We start from the raw sequence: 17639 nt of genomic DNA, 5'->3' as shown, positions 1-17639 counted from the left end.
GGTTTTTAATGAAATATGTACATAGGTGTATAGAGGCCCATTTCCAGCAACCATCTCTCCAGTGTTCTAATGGTACATTGTGTTTGCTAATCGCATTAGATGGCTATTGGATGACTAGAAAACCCTTGAAAATCCTTGTGCAATGACGTTAGCACAGCTGAAAACAGTTTTGCTGGTTTTCTGACGAAATCAAAATGATTATTTTGAATAAAAATCATTATTTCTAATCTTGTCAATGTCTTGACTATATTTTCTATTGATTTTTTGCAACACTTTTGATGAATAAAAGTGTGAGTTTTACTGGAAAACTGGTAGTTTATATCACACAGGCCAGAACAAAACAATGCTGACATGAAACAAGCACTGCCCTCATTATCTTTGTGACAGTACATATACACATAACTATCTGTTGTATTACTGAAGTGCAGTGTACTCACAGAGACTCAGTGGCCACCACTCTCTGAGCTAACCCATAAAGAGTTCCACTGTTAGTGAGGACCACCAGCTGGCTGAGATGTGGGCTGGGCACCTTCTCCTTCCTGTCCTCCGCTGGGCCGTGGACACCTGCGTTCTCCCCCATTGCTTCCTGGAACACACACACAAGAGGTAGATGGTAAAGTTAGCAAGAAAACACATATATATGTACATATTAGACCCAATAGCATGAGGCAGCAGCTTTAGAGAACATATTGAGACAATGACGAATACGGGATTTGCCCGGCACCATTGGCGAGGTTTCGAAAATTAAAGTTCACAGATGTCAACCTATTGGACAATACCAGCTCTCAATCAGACTGGTGTCCACTGTCCAGACATATGTGCCCTACTTTATCATCTATTTTCCACTGAATAGAAACCTTATTGACAAAACTGACAACATGTGCTATTGAAGAAGACCTAAAACAAGTCATTGAAACCATTAAATCCAGAAGAACATGTTATTTTAGTAACTTCTTCACTGGCTTCCTGTAGAAAACCAAACCACTATGTCCACCAACAGTCTATGCTCAATACCTTGAGTGTTAATAAAAGTGTTGTCGTCTTACAGTCTCCACTGCTGTTAATCCAACAAAAAAAAACCTTTCACTTGCAATACGAAGACAAAAAATGTAGATATACCGTATGCCGATGATGGACAGCAAATTCTGCTGACCAAACTGGCTGACTGCCAGAATGAATTTTTTTTTATATATATATTCGACGGCACTTCTTCATCCAGCAAAGCTTTTATCCCTTCATTAGAAAAACAATTGAAAAAGAAAAAGACAGGCTTCAGTCCTAAATCCCTTTCACAATCTCAGGGAACTGTATCTGCATACAAAGCACATATACGATTCCATACAGTAGGGTATTTCCTATGAAGCAATGTGTGGATGATATGATGCATCACATTGGCACAGATAGCTCTGCACTATGCAGCTGCAAAGGCCCCTACATGCAGCCACTGGCGGATCAATAGCAATCCTGGAGGTAATGAATGGGAGCTTTTAATGCTGCAAGCAAATCATCCACTTACAAACCCAACTCCTGCGCAACTTGGGTTTTATAACATATTCGCCCCCACATTGTTTCTTCAATGTAACCATTTTAGATGAAGGAAGCATTTCAAACAAAAGGCTACCCAAGGTCTCATTCATTCAAACGAAGTGACGGTAAGAATTCATAAAATTCATCAAAGCTTTTGTCACAACAGGTTCAACAAGTCAGTGCTTCATCGACGCTTAAAACCAGAAAAGTTTTCTTTGTTGGACGAATACAAAACAGTTGTAAAACGCACAAACTTATAAGATAACATCTTACTTTCCTCCAGCAACCATCTATTCACTAAAACGAGTAATATCAGCAGCCCAGAGAGCAGAAGAACGAAAAAAGAATCCCAGTATGCAGCCCTTTGGACAAGTTATGGTTCAGACCTGATGGAACGACACCGTCTACTCCTTTCTGAAAAGTGCAACCTTTATCAAACCTCGAGACGTATCTCGCTGCGTTCAGTCAAACCGTCGGCGCTGTTGAAACCATTAACAGTCTCAAATAAAATCATATCCCTTTCACGAGATTAACATTTGAATGATATAACCGTGTACAGCGGTAATGGATTTTCTACGGATGGCGCAATATATCTCACCCAAGAGAAACCCTGTGTTAATTTATTACTCTACACGGCAGAAACATTAATAAAATAAGACGTTTAATGTAATGAAACAGTCCCTTTTCGCAGTAACATTAAACATCACAATTCTGAAATAAAATAAATAATGAAGAATTAACTCAGAACATGACCAGAACATTTTTTTTTTTTCAAATACGTCTCATACCCAAACACCGTGTAAAAGAAGAGGATAGAAATCACACCCTGCACTTTGTTTTGTGTATCTACTGCAGAATTTCTTTCTGCTGGAAAGAGGCTACAGAGCGTTCACAGCAGATGCCGTGCATTTGCACTGTTGCCATCACACCTTGAACTGCGTGCAGATGAACTTGCTGAAAGCACAGTTATTCTTAACTCGGGCCAAAGGGGAATAGAAGTGTGGCAACAAATTGCAAAAATGAACTTTCGTCAGCTTGTTCAGTTAATCACAGAACTTTTCATGTGCTTCAAATGGTGATTTTAAGGGTTCAAAAATGCTGCTCAACGCCTTCAAGAGAGCATTCATGTGTACAGGTAAATATATTGTAGTGCACTGAGCTTCTGTGAGGCAAAACCTCCTGAAAAAGCAGCCACGCTCCCACCATCTTAGGGCAGAGAATGAAGCTGAATGTTACATGATTTAAAACTTCATTTTTAACTACTGACAAACACATTTTACCTTTGTGGGGTGACAAAGTCAGATGTGATATTTTCTATCACTTTACAGGGATTTTCACACACGAAAGAAAACACCTAACTATTGGTTTTGTGAAGCCATAACTCATCTCTGCGAGCTGTAAAATGGCTCGCATAACTTGTTGATCTCCTCCTGCTGAGAACACTGTGTTTGCAGAGGTAATAAAGCGTGTGCTCAGGAGATTTTCATCTGCACACCAGCCTCTGAGCTCTCAGTTCCACTGGGTGATTTCCTTGAAAGTATAGGCTGGGTATTGCGTCTGATTTTTCTGCTGCAAATAGGAAATAATTTGACTCTCTGTAACCTGACAATGGTTACGTTAAAATGTATATACTTTTTATTTAATAAAACCACACAGTGCAGCTCTACAGTATAGGCCTGTACAAAAATTGTTCTCTCTTTCTCTGCAAGAAAAGAATTATGTCATTATTTTTCTTGCAGCCCTCGTTTGAGAGTTCATCTTGGCAGAAGTTTTTTCTTGGTGTCTGACAACTATTGTGTGATTGGCCAGAAATTTGAAGTGGGCGTGGTAAAATGTTGTCATTCCCTAAATGTCCTGGTCAGAAATAACTTTGTCCTTGCCCCATCAAGAACAACACATTTCTATGTTCTTGCTTAGTATGTCAAGGCCTTAACTCAAAACTTAAAAACTGCCTTGAGTTCAAAATATACAGCCCAGAAGTGCACCAGACTGTTTGATGCAACTGCCCAGCAGAGGGTGCTATTGAGCAGAGCTTGGATGGTGAACATGGTGTTTTTCAGCGATATTGTAGGACACGAATAAACTACCGTTTGAACTCTCTCTATGGAAAATAACAATAAGCATCTGAACAGTGATGTGTGGTTCTCCACCATGAATGGCAAAGTAACAAACAACGAAATGGCAAGAGTTTAAGAGGATTTTATGAATCAATATTGTGCCTTTCACATGACAATCAGATTTTAAAATTGCATATCGGAAACACGCACCAAGCAAATGCCTCATGTGTGGCCGACAAGGCTGCTGATTCCTCATCAGCATCTTTGCTTTCTAACCCTATCACACATGTGTTCGCTTACATTCGGCTGCATTACACCAAGTTCTATCATTGACTTGCTATATGAAAGTCACCCCATCGTGGCTCTCCTCTAAATGAATCAAATCAATTCTGCTCCAGCATCATTAGTTTGATGTTGCAGCAAAGTCTGCTTGGGTCTATTTTTATTCACTCCACAGGAGGCGTGACCTTTCATTGACTGTGCCCCTGCAGCGTCAACACAAAAAAAAAAAAGTGGGCGTCTAAAAGACTGTTGGGAGAAACATCATGATCCTTTTTTTTAGCCACACGACTCTTTAGGTAAGAGCAGCCAAATCACATCCATGACATTCAAAAACGTACATGCTTATTTTTATAATTCTAAGGCAAAAAAAAACAACCTTTGACCACAATTTTCTTTGTTGTGCTTAAAGCGACCTTAACTGAGTGTTATATTTCTTTGTCTGTTTTGGGGGCGACATGCACAGTAAATATGATTCTGCATCAGCCCTGAGTGCCAACTTCATGTTTATTAGTTTATTAGATGCTTGAGCTGCCACCATTGTATCCCAACAATGGCAAACATGATTTGATGATGAATGAAATTAGCATAATTTCACAGTGGTGTTGCCCTTTGGTGCGCCTGAATATTTTAGTGATGTTTTGCTGAAAAACAGACAAATCATATTTGATTCTTTGGAAGACGCCATGTTAATATAAAGGTCGCAAATTCAAATAATTGTGCTTGCTTTAACCGGCAGATAAATGCAAAACGGGTGAGATTAGAAATCATATTTCTTCTTGTAGATTAATGGCAGCAAATTAGACATTAAAGGTCCCATATTATATCCTATTTCTTCAAGTTAACCTAGTTCCCTGGTGTCCTAATGAACATGTCTGTGACATGCTTTGGTCAAAAATACCATAAGGATGAAGCACCAAAGCAGTTCAATCCGTCTGCTAAAATAGCCCTGTTCAGAACGCTTTGTTTAGTAGTATTTATAAAAAAAAAAAAAGTAAAACGAAACCACAGAGGCTACAGGGAGCTAACAGCAGTTAGCATTTGGAAAAGTGATCATTTGCAGGCTCTAGCAGACACATTGCCGTCATATATAACATGTATCCACTGGACAGATAAATCCTCTGAGGCTGGAAGTTTGTGTAGAACTCTGTGCTGCACTGTGGAGCCAAGAATAGAACTTTTTGTAGACTTCCTGCATACTGGTCCTGCAGCAATGATGACTTTGTCAGTGCAACACTGGGTAATTAAAAACAATACAAAATGATACAAATTAAAATATATGTATTCAATTCACTAAATTTTACTTTAACATACTTTACTTATTAAGAGGCTTCTGGTTTCAATCACTTAACACTTCCATCTTTGTATTTTGAGGCAACACATCACTGGAAATGGTAAAAAAAATGGAACAAAAACAGCTCTACATCTAAAGACACAAAGTCTTCCGTCATCATTAGGGATCACCTGTGATCAATTGTGGTGTAAATTGTTTGTGGTTTTTTTCTCCATATTCTCAAAGATATGACTGCAGAAGCAATTAAGATTACGTTTATGACGACACTTCATCAAAATGACAAATGAGCGCACCGAGATAAAGGTAAACCAACACCATGTGTCGAGTGCATTGCCAACTGCGCGCAAAAGGAATGCAACGCAAGATAAATTCAACGCCAGAGACAGATTTTTCAATGTAGTATGAGGGGTTGAAACGCGGAGGATGAAGCAGACCTTTCCATATAGCATGACTCGCAGTGAAGAGGTCATACTTCGTTTGATTTACATCCTGCAGCTGCTGAAGATATTTAGGAACTGGATTTCTATGCTGTCTCACTGTGATAAATGATGAAAAAGAAAAAAAGCTTTACCATAATGGAGTAAATTTGTTATACAGACAATGACTGAACATGAATGGTCAATGGTGACTTTTAACAGTTGCTGTAAGATGATTAATGCCAGAATTACTACTGAACCATGCTGATAAAGCTTCTGCCACGCTGAGGATTTCAAAATGTATGCGTGTATCCATCGCTGGCTATAGTGTGTAATAAATAAAGTCACTTTTCTACTCTTAATGAAAACATTAGAGTGAAAATAATGCAGCCAAATGATCAGTAATAATATTTTTTTTTTCCCCAGGAGAAAAATGTATTCAATCTTCTCAAACGAGAACATTAAATTGTTCATTTTTATCTGTTTAAACGTAATAAACAAAACATTTGAAGTCATAATGGGTATATTTCACTATGGTAAAGTCAATTCATTGGTAATCGTGTGAAAGATGGGGTAGAAATGGGCAGAAATCAAACTCATGACCATGAAAAATGAACATGATTCTTCTTTTATTGGTCGCAAGAATCGTCAATGAGTGCGTAACCATAATTGTCCATGAATATAGAACTAACTTCCTTTGCAGAGAAGTGTTCTTTCCGATCCTGCCGTTATAGAGCAACATGTAAGTACAGCTGGCTTTTACCCGGAGATAGAACTATAATGAGCTAATTGCATAAGTAGTAAATTACGCCTACAATTTGGTCAAGTGTACTTCGATAGTTAGAACGAAGGCCGCCGTGCGCATCCAAGCATGAAATAGCAATTTTACAATTACAACAGAATTCAGACTCAAAGGCAAAAGCACACACTGTTCACTCAGCAGATTTTCACATCGGTGAAGAAGTTCTACAAACAGCCGGAGACGGTTTCCACTCTATATATAACTGGAAAGTGAACTCAGGAGGACATGAGAAGGTAAATAAACAAAAGGGACCCTGCGGCATAGAGGAACGTCAATGAAAGTGCAAGGAATTAAACAAAATGAAACAATTAAACCATAAGCAGTGTGTTGTTTATAATTTGCCATGCCATCTTTATTACTCAATGACTAAGGGATAAATTGGTGGAACACAGGTCGGTATTTTGGATTTCAGCTCTTTATGTTAAAATATTATAATTCAACAGCTGGTGATTTTCTTTATTCTGTAGCCCAACTAATTTCAGTAAGAGAAGAACCATCAATCTAAATGCAGAGATCATACAATAATTGAAGTAATGCTCTGGCCAAATCAAAAAGACTTAAACAAAAGATGACAAAGTCCATTTACAGTCTTGATATTCAACTTTGAAAGGCTGAGAAAAACAGCCACTTGAGCACAGGCGGCCAAAAATAAATTTCAAGCCCCTCAGGCAATATATAAAGCCTGCATCCGCGACCAAGGATGCACTGCAGGGCACGATTCATTCATTCAATAGCGGCACAGAGGAACAGAAAGAAGTCCTCTGATAAAAGATCCTGAATTACAATAGTGAATAAACAAACCAAGAGGTCAGCTCGAGCCAGCTGCAAGTAAGTGCTTGACACATCTTTTACTTTACTAAACATGAAGGATATTCTTTTAAATGGCAAATGCCATTGAATCCAAACTACCTCTATACAACGTTATTCAGCATGATTTGCGGGAACTGCAGGAGAAGACTGCACTCTTAGAAATATAAGTGCTAAGTAGAACCATATACGGTTCTTCGGCTTGTCCTCATGGAGAACCCTTTTTGGCTCCAGGTAGAACCTAAACCCTTTTGGAAGGCTCTGCCAAGAACCCTTTTAAAACGCTTTATTCAGGAAAGGGGTTTCAAAGGGTTCTCTGGATCTCTGGTTCTTACTGAAACCATTAGTGTTACCAAGAACCCTTGAAAAATCTTCTGGAAAGGGTTTTTCTGAAGCAAATGGTTCTAGGTAGAACCTCAGCCCTTGTAGAAGAACCCTTTTGGAACCCTTATTTCTAAGAGTGTACTGTTACACATAAACAAACCCTTGTTTTCCATCTCACAAAGGTTCCGAGGACTGACATCTCATTCTTTTCTTTTGAGGTTCTGAGGTCATGATTATTGTGCTTGACCCACATAACGAAGATCACTTCTTTGAACTGTGTGCTAATCCAAATAGATATAATCTCCGTATTGCATTCAAATCTGTGCCAAGAGCTGTCCACTTGTGATTGGGTGGCTCGAGGTGGACATTAAAACCCAGGTCTCTAGATCTCTTTATAAAAACTAATTAAATTATGTTTTCAACCTGTCCCGAAGCTTTTAGGGGTTGCACCTCCTATGTTGAATACGTCTCTGATTGAACAAACTGCGGTTAATCCACGCAGTTATGTAAAGTCTTTAATTAGGGCAGTGGCAACATGAGGTCTTCACTGATAACACAATAATTAAGATAACACCTGCAGCTAATATGACCTCATTTAAATTGTTTATTTCAGAGACAAGCGAGTTAAGATGGAAAATAATTAGTGAGCTGACATCAGTAGCATAAAAGGAAAACATCTCAATCACTGATTTATTAAATCTAGTGCACAAAAACAGCAGTTATAGCCTAACATATCCATATTTAATCCATTCCATTACAAGTATCAGTTACTACTACAACACGTCTGATATTTATTACAAGGCTATTATAATAATAATGTCATGTCACACTCACTTTGAAAGTGATGATTTTGTGGGATAATGATGCAATTCATAAAATATGTAGATTCTGTGGCAGTAGCCTATGTGTGATGATGAAGGACTCAATTAAAACAGTAGTTTGTCAGTTTGCTGATGAAGCTAAAATCAGTTTAAAGAAGTACACCAGACCAGTAATGGATATAGAGAACAACTCTGGGGCAAAGCTGTAAGCTATTTATCATTTCAGTATTCAAATGACACTAAACATACACTAAAAGAGTTTCCAGTATCATTTTCTTTCATCATCATTCATTTCTATGAATACTTCATATAAAACAAAATGTTCACCAGTGAGGTTTGCAAAGTTAAACTTGCTTCTCTCTGACAGAATTAGTCAAATAAAAATGCATGTGACGTGTGAAACCCTAACTCTCATCTGAATTACAGAAACACAACTGAGGCCAAGAAAAAGGCCTTGAGGGAGTGAATGATTCCTATTTTGGGAGCGAGCTGTGTTTTAATTATCTGTCTGGCACTGGGGCTCAGGCAAAGGTGGCTCTTGAATATAATGAATCACTTTAACACCTTTTTTTTTTTTGCTAAACCACGACTACAAATGCGGCCAAGAGCAAAATATGTGAATTATATAATTTTTTCCGACAATTTTTTTGAATGACAATTTCTGAAACGCAGCGTTTGTTTGATAAGGGAAGTGAAAAACTAGACCCAAACTCTGGGAATGACTGTATTAGAGCATTACAAAGTGTCTCTGTCTTACAATCAATCTAATCTCTAATGTTCCCTTAAAGTAAAATTAAGATTGAACGACTCTGTTTTGTTTCCCTGTCATCTTTAAGCTTGTTGTGCAGATGGAAGTAACGGATAAATTCAACAATAGTGTTGATATGAGAAGATATTTAAAATCTTAGGACATAAGGACATTTGGAGAGAAGCTTCACTACCAGACTGATTGCACAATTATTATAAGTATTTTGACCGTATCGTCATTTTTATGCATATTTTCCAACTCCTACTATATAAACTTGAATGCTAATTGGATTCAAGCATTATCAGGTGATGTGTATTTGTGTAATGAGGGAGGGTGTGGCCTAAAGTGATCAATACCCTCTATGAAGGAGTGCATAATTCTTTGACTCTGAAAAGTAAAAAATCATAAAATGCCTTATACATAGCACTGACGCTAGTAGCTAAGCTATTGAGGTGTGATCACTGAACAACCGTTTTGTTGTAAATATATATATATATATATATATATATATATATATATATATATATATATATTGAAATATATATATTGAAATATATGTGTGATGCGACCAGGAACCCATTAACCTCCAGCAATGCAATCTACCTGCATAGATAGATTGCATAGATAGATAGATTATAAACAGTGCTCAGAGACATCCAAGGTAAGGAAAGCACAAAACATGACCACCGTTGAACAAGACTCATACGTTGAAGTGTCAAGATAGGGTCAAGAAATCTATAGCCGAAGACAGATTTTTCAAACGTTTCATGGGCAGATGAAATGAGAGTGACCAGATGGATGAACCTGCGGCTGGATCACTGCTGGACACAGAGCTCCACTTCGAGTAAACAACGAGAACTAGTTGGACCTTTTCAGGTTGAAGATGCACTTGAAGCAGCTCTCAAACCTACTGCCTACAGTTTTTAGAAGATACTTTCTTCAAGCAATGGTCCACATAGTTCAAGAAGGCTATGGTTTTTATGCAGGACAATGCTCCACAACATGCGTCCATACTCCATTGTGTGGCAAGATAGCAAAGGCCTTAAAAAATACATGAATAATGACATGGCTCCTTCCTCACCTGCCCTAAAAATCAGATTTACAGTGAAGGAAGACAATACACCTCTTTAAACAGCATCTGTGCATGCAGTGTAAAACCATTGGAAGTTTTTGTTTTTCATTTTTTTGTCAGCCTTGCCATCATCCAACAGTTAAGAACGTGTTATTAAAACATCAAGCTTGAGGCCCTTAAGGAACTCTCTGGACAGGTGAAAGAGAAAACTAGTTTTTTCTTTCTCTCCAGAAGATATTAATGCTAAAATGTTTTCCCCAATGTGGCCCAACAACTGTTAAATATAAAGACATCAAGCATCAAAGCCAGAAAGCTTAACTGCCCCTGTGACATGATTAGAAATTAAGCCCTGGAATTTCCAATGAAAAAAAAACAAAAAAACAAATGTCCAGTGAGGATTGAAAAACAGACAGAACAGGCTTTGAATAAGAAAAACTGAAACACAGAGATACAGCAGAGGTTTGTTGTGAGGCAGTCCATGTTGTTTTTCATCAAATACACACAATTCTTAACGAGAATAGGTGGTAAAAAAAATAGTTAGATTTGTAAATACAATGAATTTCTACTACGCCTTATATAGCATCCTTCAATGCCTTTGGGAGAAGTGACTCTCGGGATAAGAATTTCTCGGAAGCGGAATGCAGGTACACAGGGTCACTCCTACCAGCTTCCACTCCTCATGTATCATTTGTCTGCCATTTCAGATTTTGTAGAGTACTCTCCCTCATCCAACTCAAAAACCTCCAGGACGTTTTTTTGTTCAATGAGCTTGGTTCTAGTGGTTTCCAAACAATTCAACGTACAGTGCAATATTTGATCTATGGCTTGGGAAACTAGAGCTATCGTCTTGCTCCTTTTGCCTAAAGCAGCCACAGTCTAGTCTTAAAATATCTGTTTTACTTTAATATTGAATGCTCAGCTCTGCCGGGGCATCTATTATTGGGATTTCTTTGCCCATTCATGGTGTGATGATATGTTATGAACAGCTCAATTTTGAGTAACAGCTGGGGGGCAGTTATGAGGTGGATATAGGACGCCCTAACCTTCAGCAACTCAATCTGAGGGAAAAACAGCAGCACACTTTTAGTATCGAGTCCACTGGTCATTTGTAATTTGAACTGTGTGTTTTGTATACCTGCAGGAATGACAAGGACAGTGGTGGTCATTTTAGATTACCAGTGGCATTTTTTTCCACAGATTGAAGCTAGCAGGAGTCAGTTTAAAGACAGTGACACGACCTACGACTAAGGATTACTTGAATCAAAGTGCAACTGCAGTTTAACTTAAATTACCAGCACCCACACAGATCTGTTCAATTTCTAAAAGTAAAACACTTACCAAGCAGTTGTTGAATCTTACACAGTTTGGAAGTTTAACGTAGCGCTAAAACAGTAATCTTCAACAGCTTCGATTACCGACTACTCCACATAATTTGACATTTTCGAGACATAAAATCAATGGTTCCAGCTTCTCAATAGTAAAAGACTGCAGAGTGGATTACTGAAGCCTAACAAAATCGAATTCAGCTAGTGTACCATTGAAATAAAAAAAAGTTAAATTGAAACTTAAACTTGTTGTTGGCAGAGTTGACAGGCAAAATGTAAAAAAGTATCATAACTTTGAAAGTCATTTCCCTCTGAAATAAATATGCTAGGAGCGTGATAATTCTGTAATCACCCTTAATAGAAGATCATAAAAGAAGAATCCAGCTGGGAGTTGAAAAGTGATCTCTTACTTGAAGGGTCTCAATCTACCGTGATGGACTGCTTAGTCCTCTCCAATCCATTCCATAGAGATTATGGACAAGTCGAGTGGATTGGCTGCCAGGCAATTACTGCCAAGTGGATCCTATTGCACCTCTTTGTCACTCTAATACTTGAAATTTGGTTCTCATTAGATGAATGTCAAATGGAATTAGGGCCTTCATTTATTTTGTGTGACACTGTGCGGCCCCTCTGGGCCTATCTTTGGCACCTTCCTCTCACAGTGGCTGCTGTATGTTTTCTGGATGATAAAACAGCCAAGAGGGAAAGGGAAAATATATTTGCTGCAAAGATTTGAACCAAAGCAGCTGAAGATGAATGAACCAGAAAAGAAAAAAAACTAATCAAGGGGTTTAAGTTAAAGTTTAAGTAAAATATTGCTCACTGCCGTGGGAGATGTGATGAGTCATTGGCAGAAGTCGCAGACAGTAAACAGTTTCTGAACTCATGTGGGATCAACTGTCATCTGATCCGACTGCTGTTCATGACCTGCTGCTGGGCCTACCAATGAAGTGAGCGCGTGTGTTCCACAGAAACACCAACAACATGTCAATACTTGTGATATCCAGGCAAACAATGGCGGTGTTAAAGAGTCACACCATGGATCTAAATTATGATCAATTATCGCTGTCAGATGGCGTTCCCCATTGGCATTATTGCATCGCTCAGAGAGAGAGCCAGCACAAGGACACCAGCTCGGACAGTGACGTGCCCTCATTGGAGACAAGGAACTAATGACTGAGGTTCAGCATGTCGTGTGGGAGTGTGTGACAAACAATGTGGCTTGTGTTTATGTGTGTGTTTGTGTATGTGTGTGAGAGAGAGAGAGAGACATAAGCCAGTGCCAATCATGAAGGGCAGCGCACCAGTGTGTGTCTGCTGTGCCAAAGCCAGTGTAGCGAACCACAGTCGGTTTAGGGATTATCACCCTACTGCTGTGACAGACAGGAAGAGGGTGAAATGTGTGTTCGCCTGAAAGTGTTATATGTAGACATTTCACGTACGTAGAGCAGAGTGCGTCGGTTTGTTTGTTTTTGAAAACTCTTTGTATATATACGTTTTTCCGTCTGTCGGTGTGTACGTTTGTGTGTGAGAAATATACGCAAGCGGTCACACTGCCAGGTAACTGGTGCCAGGACAGAAAATGCTCCTCATCCCTGCTTCATTGCCAAGCCTGAAAAAGCCTGACCCCGCGCGAAAGCTAAGCACTCACAAACAGGCACACACATGCGCGGATGCAAACTAATCAACTCATCCGTTTGTGGATTGACTTTTTAAAGTACACATATCATACCCTATTTCTACAAGTTAACCTAGTTCCCTGGTATCCTAATGAACATGTCTGTGATATGCTTTGGTAAAATACCTTAAGGATGAACCACCACTGAGGCTCCAGCAGCTAACACCAGTTAGCATTTGAAAAAGCAATCATTTGCTGACTCTAGCAGGCACATTGCCATCATATATAACATGTATCCACTGGACACGGAAATCTTCTGAGGTTGGAAGTTTGTGTAGAACTCTGTGCTGCACTGTGCAGACAAGAATAGAACACTTCAAAGACTTCCGCTTTTCCGGATACTATTGCCCTCACCTGCACTCATGCTTTTTAGGGACAAAGCGGAGCTCCGCGATACAACAATTCCAAGAATGTCTCATTGTGAAGTCACAAGGAATGCGGAAATCAACATCGCGTGTTTTATCTCCTGTACTTAGACTGAGGAGGACCACAAAATCATGACTGAGTTATCTTTTTTCACACTTTGCCGACTGATAGGGCCTCCAGAGTCCCAAATATAAGTATTAAAATGATTAAAAAAGTTGATTTTGCATAATGACATAACAAATCCAACAGTTACCTACTGTAAGACATGTCAGTTAACACATATTATACAAACACACCATCACAAATAATGTAGCAGTTATTTGTGCTGAGAATCGAGAGGCCTAATAAAGAGAGCGAGGCAACAGAATAAACAGAAAAGATGGAGGGAGAAAAGGTGAAGGACTGTGTATGTGTATGTGTATGTGTGTGTGTGTGTGTGTGTGGGGGGGGGGGGTTTAATGACAAGGGAGACAAACGAACAAACTGATTGAAAAAGTAATTATGTGGTGAGAGAAGTAAAATGACAGTTAACCAGAGCAGGCCTTTATTGTAAATGTTAGTCTGTCAGCTTCCTTCACAGCATTGCCTGGAGCAAACGCTCAACAGCTGAACTTTCTGGCAAGGACAATAATGCCACAGATGGGCGACATGGCATGATTCTGATATGGCACTGTCACCAAAGCTGGGTCACCTAAAGTTTTTGTTTTTCCGTGCAAAGATCACCAGCAAATCATCATTTCACATGACAGAATGTTCTTTTCCAGTAAAATAATACACACCGTCGCTTGGAACTGGAGTATGTGGCAGCGGCATGCAATCAAACATTGAGTAAAAAGTGTACAACCTTGAGTATCTGAACAAGCAATTACATCTCTATAAATCTCATAAGTTTAATCGAACAAAACTCCAAAGACTCTCAATGAAAAAAAAAACATCAGAAGTGAGTGAACTCAATCCCACGCAGGTGACATGGTTTCAAAAGGTAATCAATGATATTGGAGGTGGAGAAATGAAACCAAAAAAAAAAGAAGGGGTATAATCTTTTACTTTTTCCCAGTGGAGCTCCCAATTTAAGCTGAAGGGACTGTGAATCTGAGATGCGGTGGAGTCTCGCTGCAGCTCATATGGGAGTCTGACTCATTACCACCACACTGGTTTTGGAATCAAGAAGTTGTGACGGCAAATCAGGGGAACAAAACCGCAAGGGTTCGGGCAGCTCAATTGAAATGCAGTGTGCAATTAACTTTATAATCTGTTTACAAATGAGGTCTACCCTGCCGCAATCTCTGGAGTGTGTGGGTGTGCGTATTTGTATGCAGGAGGAGTGCATTCGTGTATTCTATGTGAATATATTCAAATTCCCACTTTGAATTGAAGCCGCATATTAAAAACAGAGAGAGGAACTTATAATCCGTGTCCTCACATCCCATAAAAAACCATGGTAACAGTGAAAGGACTGATAAATGACTTATGGTAAATGTGCAAAATGATAATGCCTGGTTGAAAAGTTAATGGCTTATGTAATACATTAGCATAAGCATGATGTATATATGTAAACATTCAGTCTTTTATCTTTTTGTTTCTCTGTGATCACATAGACACGGATTTTAAAACAGTTTAATTCCCAATGAAGCTACTCTCATTTACATGTCTTTTAATTTCCGTAGTCAGACTTCACAACATGTAAAAGAATAGTGAATCATATTAAGACGACACATTAACCAGGAGAGACGTTGTAGCTCTGCTGGAATCCAGATTCTATTACCGTGATGTCATCTGAAAGGATGCCAATACACACAAGACAACGGCTGTTCACAACTACTATGATCCCTCAATGAGAAAATTAGAAGCTCAAGAACATGTTTATCAGCAGCTGGTAGGGTCAGTTGACTGGGGTGTCGAGAGACATGTCTGCTGAGAAATACACATGAGATACTCATGCTTGCATGAGAGGAGAATCTCCTCCACAAGCAAAGAGTCATTGCATGGTTCTGAAAAGTCACTTAAAAAAAATCACTTAATAATTTGGTTTTCTTAATGTCATGTAAACATGTTAGTCTGACTAAAGTTGAGCTAGATCAGTCCGACTAACATACCTGGATAACACGACTCATAGTCAGATTACTCCTGCATGTATACGCTATGTCAGACTGGAGTCGGACTTGGCGTTCTGCACATGTACCAACATTTTCCTCCCTCTATGGAAGTAGAAGTATAAACCGCAGTAATGTTGCCGGATATCATACGGCGACATCTTTCTTTGGACAACACAGCAACCATGAGAGCCATGCTCGATCTAATTTGTATCATGTTTAAAGGAAGGCTTCACCGATTTGCATTTAGCTTTGTATTACTAGAATAGGGGTAGTATTTTTTTAAAAATTGCGCTTCCCAACCTCCAAACCTCAGTTTTCCCCTGAGTTGAGAAATATCTTCATTCTTTTTTTTGTTACGCGCCCATCAGTGACACTTGGACACTTGGCTTGAACATTCTGGGGATGGGAACTCATTCGAAAAATGAGTTCCCGGTACGAAAAATACAGGACCACAGCACGATCCACCTCGTAAAGGTCTACAGGAAACTGATTAAATACGCACTAGCTTATTCAGATGTATACCCAAACTCGGCAACTTGTCCGATTGCCTGTCTTAGTCAGACTATGGCCTTAGCTTGATTAAGCTGTGCATGTAAACGTACCGAGCGACTCTCGAGACTGAGTCATTTTGTACCAGAAGGAGCTCAAACATTCAGCCGGTTGACCAATGCTATGTTATCGGTCAAACATTCACAGTCACAGACATCTGCATTTAAAGGGCTGTCCACACTGATAAGGTTCAGTCAATAATAAATATATTGGCTCTGGATAGAAGAGTGAACTTCTTTTTGCAGGTATTTGCAGTTGCTGTGTATTAATTCTTTTAGTGGAAGTGTGTGTGTAGGTCATGAAGTGAAATGCAGAAGAGCAGAAGGAGAGCAAGAAAAAAAAAAAAAAAAAGAGTACCGTGTTAGTTTGGAAAATAAAAAGGAAATCACTTGAATGATTCATTTAGATGAGCTAAAATAGTTTTGCATATGGTGGGACAGACGGAGTAAAAGCATTTTGCAAATAATGAACAAAGAGGATGAGTGTAGTTGAAAAACCCAACGCTGTGTCTTATCTCTGTGGTGGTTTTAAATAGCTTTTAATCAGCCAGCCTAAGGTGGCCACACTGGGATATGATAATACTCATCAGTGTGTGTGTGTGTGTGTGTGTGTGTGTGTGTACCTATGCAGTTGAAATGTGTTCTCCTCACTGTCTAAATGAAGCATCAGTACACTCTTCTCTCCTACTGTACCACACAGCCTTTCCATTCACCTGTCATTATCATTATCTATCCCATCAGTCGAACAGTTGATCAACATATTCCAGTCGGCTCACTTAGCATTTTTCCAATTACCAGAATTTCATCTGAGTTCTCCTCCAGCACAAACAGTAATAACCTGCTGCCACAGACGGAAACTAAGAATGAGGCCATGTAAAAACTAAAATGTCTCTACACTTCAAGCAAAAACTTAAAGGTCCCATATTATGCTAAATCAATTTTTTAATCATTTAAATGCTTATATTTGGGACTCTGGAGCCCATATCAGTCGGCAAAGTGTGAAAAAAATGACTCACTCATGTTTTTGTGGTCCTCCTCAGTCTAAGTACAGGAGATAAAACACGCGATATTGACTTTCGCGATCATTGGGACGTCACAATGTGATAAATTCCTGGAATTGTTGTCTCGCAGAGCTCCGCTTTTTCCGTAAAACACGCGAGAGTGCTGGCAAGGGCAACGGCATCCGAAAACCGGAAGTCCGCGAAGTCGGTGAAAGGTTCTATTCTTGGCTCCATAGTGCAGCACAGAGTTCTACACAAAATTCCAGCCTCAGAGGATTTATCTGTCCAGTGGATACATGTTATATATGATGGCAATGTGCCTGCTAGAGCCTGCAAATGAACACTTTTCCAACTATATCTGTTGTTAGCTCCCAGTAGCCTCTGTGGCTAATGTTTCGTTTAACTTTTTTTAATATTATTATTTTTTATTTTTTTTTAAAGAGATACTACTAAACCGAGCGTTCTGAACAGGGCTGTT

The 17639-nt window shown here is 39.1% G+C and overlaps 1 protein-coding gene across 2 annotated transcripts in view; it reads right to left on the bottom strand.

The window, feature by feature from the left end:
• The window catches only part of vps50 (VPS50 subunit of EARP/GARPII complex), a 109048-nt gene that overhangs the window by 14817 nt on the left and 76592 nt on the right, over positions 1–17639 (bottom strand). For both annotated transcript variants that reach the window (XM_083899252.1, XM_083899253.1), the window contains one exon: positions 438–586. In XM_083899252.1, coding sequence (XP_083755378.1) covers positions 438–586 — 149 coding nt within the window. The remainder of the gene's footprint in view (positions 1–437; positions 587–17639) is intronic.

Source organism: Microchirus variegatus (assembly GCF_963457635.1).
Source record: "Microchirus variegatus genome assembly, chromosome: 13".
Lineage (NCBI taxonomy): Eukaryota > Metazoa > Chordata > Actinopteri > Pleuronectiformes > Soleidae > Microchirus > Microchirus variegatus.
This window is presented reverse-complemented; position numbering and strand designations above follow the sequence as displayed.